Below are 9,663 nucleotides of genomic sequence, written 5' to 3'. Positions count from 1 at the left end.
CTGGCCACTTGGCTTCCACATTTGTGATAATGTTGGCAGCATCACATATGATCTTCACAGTGCAGAGAACACAAATTAGCATCCATTACTATAATGAAATAATTTGTTAGTTTGAAATGCTACAGGGAACTATGTACCTGTACATTAATGCTGTGGAAAGACTTCCTGTTCACATAGTCCCCTTCATTTACTGAAGGAGCAATGATAGGAGAGTTCACTGGCTACTTGCTTGGTGATAGGGGGAGATGAGGGGAGAGAGGAAGTGGAGGGAGGGACCGGGGCTTTAAACTGTGCTGCATGTGGAGTTAGACTCTATATTTTATTTTATTAAAAAAAGAAAAGGAAACAACAACAAAAATACAAACACATTGATCTCCGGGAGGATTTTGTGTCATGGCTCATCGAAGCCTTTAAAAGGCGTGAGTGCACGCCCCCATGTCCTCCTCCTACCGGATCCCAGTTCAGTTTAACGACAGGAACAAGATGAGACGTGTGGCCTGCAGCAGACGTGGTGAGAAAAAAAAACATTAAGCTGAAGATGCGTGTAACACATGTGAAAAAGCACGCAAACTAATCTGTGAAGCGACGGGCACTTTTGGTGACAAAAGTCTTAAACTACCCTTAATTTTATTTTGCTTGCAATACGCCAGGAAAAAAAACAGACCTGAGCAATTTATCTTCAGACTTTCTGAAGGTTTTTCAAACGTTTTCTTTGGTCACCTGCTGTTTTCTTTTTTTTCTTGATCTATGAGTCATTCAAGCATTAAAAATAGTCCCGTAACTCAAGCTTTGAATCAGTGTTGGTGACACATCATAGACAGCTTAGTAAATAACCAATACTGAATTGTATCTTTAGGCACTTAAGGCTAGTAGACTGTTTATTTTTGCACCAACAAGGTGATTCCCAAAGACCTATTCGCCGAAAACTTAGCATATCTATGCAAAGTCTGCAGTATTTGTTAAAAGATGTTTGTGGTGGCCAAAAACGTTTCAGGCCTAAAACTATCAACAGCAGACAAACAGTGAAGGTTACACATCTAAGCGTTAAGAAAAGAGTGAGGAATCCAAGTTTGACATTTTTGGTTCCAGTGGTTGTACAAAGGAGGTCCGGAGAGAGAGGTACAACAGTGAGTGTCTACAGCCATCTGTAAAACACGTTAAAGCTGCATTTCAGCCAGTGGTGCTGGTGGTCTCTTAGCATCAGATTTTGATCCACAATACAACACCATATGCGTCTGATTGGCAGCAGCTTTATTTTTAAGCATGACAATAACCCCAAACACAGTGCCAGTGCAGGAAAAGCATACCTGGATAGACATCTTTCACCTGAATAAACTTAAGTGATATCTTTTAAAAATGTTGGCATGTTCTGCAGATGGACAGTAGATGGCACCAAATGCCAGAGTTGTGAAATTTAAATGATCTGCTTTCTCATCTGATCCTGAGTGTGTCTCTCCTCATCAGGCTGCCTGAGCTGTCTTTATGTGTAGTTTTTAATGTGCTAATAATGAGATGGGTCATTAAGTACTGTGTATGACCGGTGGCGCCAGTGTTCGGCAGCCTCGCCTCTGTCAGTGCGCCCCAGGGTGGCTGTGGCTACAATGTAGCTTGCCATCACCACTGTGTGAATGTGTGTGTGAATGGGTGGATGACTGGTTGTTTAAAGCGCTTTGGGGTCCTTAGGGACTAAGTAAAGCGCTATACAAATACAGGCCATTTACCATATAGCTTGTTTGTTTTGTAAATGAACACCACCAGTCTCACTGCAATTCTGTGGCCTGATTGAAGTTAGATTAAATTGCACATTAGTTGTTAGTAGATCACAGTAGGTCAAAAAGAACTCAAACAGCTGCTGCATTTTTTTGAGTGGTTTAAATGGCACAAATTTGTTTCTCTCTATCATCATATTTGTTTTTGTTCATCTGCTGTTGTCAGTTAAGTGAGCGGTTAAACAGTCCAACGAGTGAATGTTTTTAAGAAACCTGAGACTCCTCTACCTTTATGGAATGCATTTCCCTGCAGCCCAAGACATACAGACCTGAATAATAATCCTCTTCTTATAAGACTAAGCAATGAGATAAATGCACAAGTAAAATAGTTGAATGCACATGTGGCCAAATAATCATCTGGTGTGTTTAACAACTTTTCCTGTTACATTAGAAATTACTGCAAAGTCAGTACAGATTATATACGTTTTGGTTGGTTAATGGTTAGAAAATAACAAAAGTTGCTATCTCATGGAAATTATGCAAAGTGTTACTTTGTTTCTCTGCTAACAGTTCTGACATAGATGACTATAACACAAAAATGCATGCACCATCATCAAAATGTAAAAGTTGCATTTTAAAAATAAGGAACTATATCGATCCCACAGTACATGGCGTTGCAGCAGTTGTCAAGTCAGATCAGTCTTATTTGTATAAAACTGAATGTAATTCAAATCTGTATGCTGTTGAAATCAGTGATTTATATTGGAAGTTTAAGATCCTACAATAATACAGAGAAAACCCCAACAATCAGATGACCGCCTGTGAACAAGCACTTGGCAACATTGGGAAGAAGAACCTTCCACCATAAACAGGCTCAGGGAGGGGCTGCTATCATTAAATGCAGAGTGGTAGTAACCTAGGCCACACTACAGTTTGGTACAATTTAAGTGCCTTTAAAAAAATAATGGACTGAAGTTTTGTTTTTGTTTTTTTTCTTAAGTGGTAACACATTTGTCTTTACTATTTTGCAGATATATTTGATGTCTAAGCTTCACGATGTGTTCAATTCCCGGGCTTCCAGCACCAGGAACAGAAATCTCTGTTCTCATCACGAGGGTGAACCTGAAACCCAACTGTGGTCTTGTGGAATTATGGGTAAACATGGATGATGAGAAGAAACACATTTACGAGCAGATGAGAGAGGAAATTCAGACTCCTCACAGGAAGTTTTCTGGATTAGAAGGGAAACCAGGGGATCTCTGTCTGGTCTGCATCAGCGAAACCTGGCACAGAGCTCGGATCGTATCGATTGAAAGTCAAACATACAGTCTTTTTCTAATTGATCAGGGGCAGCCCCACATTGCCACAAGTGAAGTTTTAGCATGGGCTCAAAATGACAGCTTTCTCCTGCCTCCTGAAATTGAATGTTGCATACTTGCAAATATCTTGTCCCTTGAGAAAAATTTCCCTGATAGAGCTACAAAGTTTTTGATGTCTCTGCCTGGGAAGAAGTTTAAGGGACTCGTTCAACATGTACTGATGCCGGATAGGACGATTCTCCTTGACATACCAGTTGTTTCCAAGCACATGTGCAAGTCTAGAGTTGCGAAGAAGATCCCAGTGGAGGAATTTAAAAATATTGTACTGAAATGTCTAAATTTGCCCAATGATGAGTCTTCTGAGGCCTTTGATGTAACACAGGAACAGAGCCTGAATGTTAGCAGCCAATTTGCTAAACATAACCAATACTTTTACCCAGAGCTGCTTACTGACATTTTAGAAACGGTTTATGTGACTGAGGTAATTGATCCAGAAAATGTTTTTTGCCAGCTTGTTATTCTTTCAAAAGCAGTGAAGATATTGTCTGAACAGATCCATCAACACTATGAAGAGAGCTCCAGTTTTGGAGAGGAACTTCCGCAGAGCTGTGGGGATCCATGTGCTGCTAAAGGGACAGATGGCAGATGGCACCGCTCATTACTAAAGCAAAACATTGAGACCTGTGATGGTGCTGTAAAAGTTTTTCATGTGGATGAAGGAAAAAATGACTTGGTGCCTGTTGAAGACATCAGGCCACTGGATGGCAAATTCCTGAGAATGCCAGTTATCACATATCGTTGTTCTCTAAATGGAATAAAAGAAAATGGCAGAGCGTGGACTGCAGTGCAGACAGATTTGTTGAAATCACTCCTGCTGAACAAGACTGTGGTGGTGACGTTTGACCACTATGATGCAACTCAAGATGTCTATAATGTTACACTCTATGCAGCTAATGCTACCTGTGTCAACAGTTCTTTTCTGGAGAAGGCAGACTTTATTCCCCTCTCTAAGCTTGAGCAGGATTTAATTGTCCAGAATGAATCTCTTAACTCATCCATTCTCAGTTTACTTGAAGATGAACAATGCATGAATTTACAGAACAAAGTCCATGTCATTCCTGATGGTGCACCGGAGGGAACTGCGCCAAGCTCCAAAAACAAAACGGTCAATGGTGGACAAGAGTGTGCATCTCCTTCTTGTAACGGTGACATTTATATGAAAGCAAGCTCTGAACCTGCAGTAGATTGCAATGGGAATACTGCATCAAGTTTCTGCTCTGAGTTGCAAAGTGGTTGTCATGACAGTGCATTCACTGTAGGAAGTAGTGTCACTGTAAAGGTGTCTTACATTGAAAGTGTACAGAAGTTCTGGTGTCAAATAACAGAAAATGAGGACTCCCTCAGATGCCTTATGCAAGATCTGCAAAATCACTATTCATCCGCCCGCTCTCAGCCACTTGTTCAGTCCATCTGCGTTGCCCGTAATCCAGATGATAACATGTGGTACAGAGCAAGGATCGTTGCTAATAGCAATTCACCTGTTGTAGACGTGAGATTTATAGACTATGGTCAAATTCAAAAGGTCCCTCTGCAAGATGTGCACCCCATTGATCCAGCTTTCTTGTGGCTAAGTACTCAGGCTTTCCCATGTTGCTTATTCAGTCTGAAGAGTCCTACTTATCCCGTTACCACTACTTGGAATAGCGATGCCTTGGCAGAGTTTCACAAGTTTGTGGATTTAAGTGCGTCGACAGACAGTAGTTTGAAATGCGTTGTAAAGGCAGTGGAATCTGATGAAGAAGGTCTGCTGCTTAATATGGTAGACATTCAGACTGCATCTGGTAGTGCACGCGAGCTTCTGGATAAGAAATGTGCACAGTCTGAGGCACATCTGCAATCTCCTCCACAAGTCACATCTGATGTGTACAATTACTCCACATATAATATTGTGGTGGGTGGTAAAGAAAATGTGTGGATAACGTCTTCAGAGACTGTCAATCACTTCTACTGCCAACTGGACAGGAATGCCAAATTGTTTGACAAATTGATGGAAAGTGTTGCACAGCTCCTTAGCGAGCCACAGCGCTCAGATCAGACTCTTGGACTCAATAGCTTGTGCTTTGCAAGGTACACTGATAATCAGTGGTACAGAGGTCAAGTAGTAGAAATAACTCCAAAGCACAAAGTGCACTTTGTGGACTATGGGGATACTCTTGTAGTCAGTGAAACTGATATCTGTCCCTTTCCCACTGAAGCGAGCGTGGCCAGGTCATTTCCAGTGCAGGCTATTCCCCTCGGACTGTTTAATGTCCCTGCAGAATTACCCCAGGAGGTCAACCAGTGGTTTGCAGATCGTGCTGTTGGCCGTAGTTTCACCATTTCCATGGCAAAAGTGGAAAATGGAAAGCTAATTGTTGAACTGTACGATGGCTCAGTGAGTGTGAATATGAAAGTCAGAGAGAGGATGGCTAAAACTAAACAAAACAAAATGACTGATGTCAATCAGCAGACTGACCAGCACCACTTTAACAGCTTGAACAAAGGCTGTTCAGCAAAAGAATCAGTATTGGTGGAGACAGCAGGACAAAATGGAGTCCATGGTAACGATAGGATGTCTGCTGCAGATGATTTAAAGGGGAGTTCAAAATCCACAGCTGATGTCGCTTCACCACGGATTGAGCATGCAACGGTTTTGGATGAAGGAACAAAACCCATAATGCATGTCACTCTTGAAGACAAAACTGTGGCAGAGACTTCTGTTCAGCTTTGTCACAGTGACTCAGACACACAGCACTCCAATTCTTGCCTTGAGAAAAACTTGACCATCTGCATGTACAATTGGCCAAATATTTCTCAAAAACAGATTGAGGACGTGTACGCTTCCTGCATTGTTGGACCACATTATTTCTGGTGTCAGTACAACACTGAAGATCTCAACATGATATCAAAGCTTGCTCAGGAAACTGGGCAAATTCAAGACTCAGTTTTTCCTGAGGTACTGGTGGCTGGAAGTCCATGCCTTGCTCTCTTTTCCAGTGACAACCAGTGGTACAGAGCTCAAGTAATTCAAAAGACTAACAGTATTCTCAATGTTCTATTTATTGACTATGGAAATGAGTCTGAAGTTAGCATTAAAGATGTGAGGTCAATACCCCAGCATCTGCTGGAGATTCCTCCTCAGGCATTTCTTTGCTTTCTAGATGGCGTTGAGTCTGAAGGCTCCTGGGACGATGACGTTTATGATGACTTCTACAATCTTGTGGCTGATAAGCCACTCAAATTGACAGTCATTAATAAGGAAAAGTATTCAGAGATGGCGGTTCCTCAATATGCAGTGAATATTGAATGTGTTAAGATGTTCATCAGTAGCTTAGTGCAGGAAAACAGGAAATCACTGTCAGGAGAAAATTCAGAGAACCAGACTGATCAAGCAAAAAGTTTCTCCCAAAGCATTCAAACTGAGAACAACACAACTCATTTTGATGTTCCCAAAGGAAATGACAATCGTTGCATGTACAAAGAGCCACAGCTTTCCCAAAACGATGCAGAGACTGTATATGCTTCTTGCATTGGGGATCCCTTTTACTTCTGGTGCCAGTATGCCAACACAGAAGGTCTCCGTGAAGTGTCGCAGCTTGTTCAGGAAGCAGGAGAGGCACAGAAGGACACAATGCTCCATGAGACTCCTCATCCAGGGAGTCCATGCCTCGCTCTATATTCCAGTGACAACCAATGGTACAGAGCCCAAGTAATTGAGAAAGCGGACAGCACACTGCATGTTTTGTTCATTGACTATGGAAGCGAGTCCGAGATTGACATCAGGAACATCAGATCATTATCCCAGCCTCTGCTGGAAAAGGCTCCTCAGGCCTTTTTGTGCTGCTTAAATGGATTTAAGGAGTCCGAGGGCTCCTGGAATGACTCAGTTTACGATGACTTTTACACTCTTTTGATTAATAAACCACTTAATCTCAGAGTAATCAGCATAGGAAACCACTCAGAGGTTGGTGTTCCTCAGTATCATGTTGAAATTGAGTGTGAAGGAGTGGCTGTGAACACACTAATGCAGAAATACTGGAATCCGGTTACAGAAAAATGTGTTGATGCTGAAAGCCATCAAACAGAAAACCTCCCACAGGGTGGTCAGACTGAACCTGATGTGAAACAAATTTGCGTTGCCGAAGAAAATGTTTTTAAATGCATGTACAAAGAGCCGCGACTTTCCCCCAACGATACAGAGATGGTATATGCATCTTGCATTGTGGGACCACATTTCTTCTGGTGTCAATATGCCAACACAGAGGACCTCTGCAAAGTGTCGCAGCTTGCTCAGGAAGCAGGAGAGGCACAGCAGAAACTGTTCCCTGAGACTCCTGGTCCAGGCAGTCCATGCCTCGCTCTGTATTCCGATGACAACCAATGGTACAGAGCCCAGGTTATTGAGAATGCTGACACTTCACTGCATGTTGTGTTCATTGACTATGGAAATGAGTCTCACGTTGACATCGGTGATATAAGATCACTGCCTCAGACTCTGTTGGAGAAGGCTCCTCAGGCCTTTTTGTGCTGCTTAAATGGATTTAAGGAGTCTGAGGAGTCTTGGGATGACACAGTTTATGATGACTTTTTCAACCTTGTGATTAATAAACCACTCAGACTGACAGTAATCAGCATCGGAGACCACTTGGAGATCACTGTTCCTCAGTATTATGTTAAAATTGAGTGTGAGGGAGTGAATGTGAACAAACAAATGCAGAAATACTGGAAAGGAGTGGCCAGAGATGGTGCCTTGGCAGAAAGTGTGGAATCAGGTTAGTAGACTGCTAGTTAGTGTTACTGAAATGACTGAAAGGACCTTTGCTAGTTTAGTTTATCTTGACTTTTTTTTTTTTTTTCCAGTATACAAGGATGAAACCAGTGCCAAGGATGAGATTGACGAGGCTTAAAAGCTGTCAAGTGATACAGCAATTGGTACGTTTAATGCATAAAGGTCTCTTTTTGATAAATGCTTCTTTTTTTAATGTATTATTAATAGCAACTCACAGGTGAATTATCTATCAAAAGTAAATTTCCAGAAATGGAGAATTAATGACAGCACTAAAAAAAATCTTTCTTTGTTTCTTCCAGCTCTAGAGGAGCCAAAATGTATCTGATACGTTGTTTCAATATGAAGTAACAATTTGTCTTATTACATTTTTTTTATATATGTCCCAATAAAGTGTTTACATAGATTAAAACTGGTTTGTTTATTTATTTTCATGGTTTCTAAACATTTGAACAGATAGTTTTGCAGACTGCATTGGCTGGCAGATTTGCAGCTGCTTAGCATTTGTACTCTGATTAAAAGAGCAGTAACGCAGACTTGGAATAAATCTCTACAACCAAATCATCAAGATGAATGTATAAATAAAAGGGATTTAGTCTTAGCTTTTATAGCTTTTAGATTTGTTTGGATTTATTTTTATAACAGGTTATAATATTCTTTACCAGGTCAAGTCTCTAGAAACGCGTACAGAGTCATATTTTTGATTTTTGTTTTTTGACAATCCTTAAAGATGGTTTGATTCCTACAGCAGTTTTCACTTTTAATCCAAAATGACTTGCATTTGCTTATAATAAAGATTTGAGCATTAACAATTGGTGCTGTTTAATTTTTATTTTTTTTCTATGGGTATTTATTTGGCATTTCCTTTATGAAACACCGGTCACTTACTTTTTTACTTCCCCCAAAAAGTATTCCCGTTACTTTACTGATTACTTATTTTCAAAAGTAATTAATTACTTAGTTACTTAGTTACTTTTTTAAAACACGATTTACAACCTGAATAGGTAATAAAGCGATAGATCTTTCAGCCCAATTCTACTTTTTCTGCATAATCCATCATACAAATGTAATCAAATGGAAAAGTCCCTTTTTAAAACTTGTTTTATTAGTTTTAACCTTTTAACTTTATGCATCAAGCAAAAATTGAATTATATGCAACATTCTCTGACTGGAAGAAATTTGTTTAACATTTAAACCTATTTTCTGCACATTCCAGCACATATTTTTGTGTGTGTGTGTGTGTGTGTTTACACTCACTCTTTCAAATAGATGCAAGTAAAACACAGCAGAAAATAAATAACATCAAAGACTAGCGGTCCTGTTGCTCTATTTTCACCTGTAAAGCAGGAGTGGGGTAGGTGGAGGTTTGCCCTGGTGCAGGTGTGCCGCAGCGGTCAGTTGAAGAATCCGCGAGTTTCTCTGTGAGTTTCCCATTACGTGGTAGCGCACTCCCGGTGCTTGCTTGGAAGTTTAGGGGTTTTTTTTCGCTGTAAAAAGAAGTTTTCTTCCCATGCACAATGGACACTAATTTTTTTGTCACTTTTTATGGAATCAAACTCAAAGTAAGGTCAGTACTTCCACGCTTTAAACGCTGCACGCTCATACTCTCTCCCGCACTCCATATATGATCCATTGTTGATCTGCACACAGCTGTTGTCACAAACGTCACTGTCATGAGACATTCTGGCAAAAAAATCAGTTTTAGTAATGCAGTAACGCAGCGTTCCTACGGGAAAGTAACGGTAATCTAATTACCGTTTTTTCAATAGTAATCCCTTACTTTACTCGTTACTTGAAAAAAGTAATCAGT

At 40.6% G+C, this 9,663-nt stretch overlaps 1 protein-coding gene across 1 annotated transcript; it reads left to right on the top strand.

Moving 5' to 3' along the window:
- The first annotated feature begins 426 nt into the window (after positions 1-426).
- tdrd6b (tudor domain containing 6b) lies at positions 427-8,254 on the top strand. Its single transcript, XM_084915651.1, has 4 exons — positions 427-511; positions 2,741-7,839; positions 7,928-7,999; positions 8,156-8,254. The coding sequence occupies exons 2-3, from the start codon at positions 2,766-2,768 to the stop codon at positions 7,972-7,974; spliced, it is 5,121 nt and encodes a 1,706-aa protein (XP_084771777.1). The 5' UTR covers positions 427-511; positions 2,741-2,765; the 3' UTR covers positions 7,975-7,999; positions 8,156-8,254.
- Positions 8,255-9,663: the final 1,409 nt, after the last annotated feature.

This window comes from Perissodus microlepis, chromosome 19 (genome assembly GCF_051167445.1).
Source record: "Perissodus microlepis isolate ML-2025 ecotype Zambia chromosome 19, ASM5116744v1, whole genome shotgun sequence".
Lineage (NCBI taxonomy): Eukaryota > Metazoa > Chordata > Actinopteri > Cichliformes > Cichlidae > Perissodus > Perissodus microlepis.
This window is presented reverse-complemented; position numbering and strand designations above follow the sequence as displayed.

What these genes read in the sequence shown, in the direction of transcription:
- tdrd6b (XM_084915651.1), top strand. Translation starts at nt 2,766, where the DNA reads ATGTGTTCAATTCCCGGGCTTCCAGCACCAGGAACAGAAATCTCTGTT. An exon ending in GGCAGAAAGTGTGGAATCAG is followed by an intron (nt 7,840 to 7,927) that starts GTTAGTAGACTG and finishes TTTTTTTTCCAG; the next exon opens with TATACAAGGATGAAACCAGT.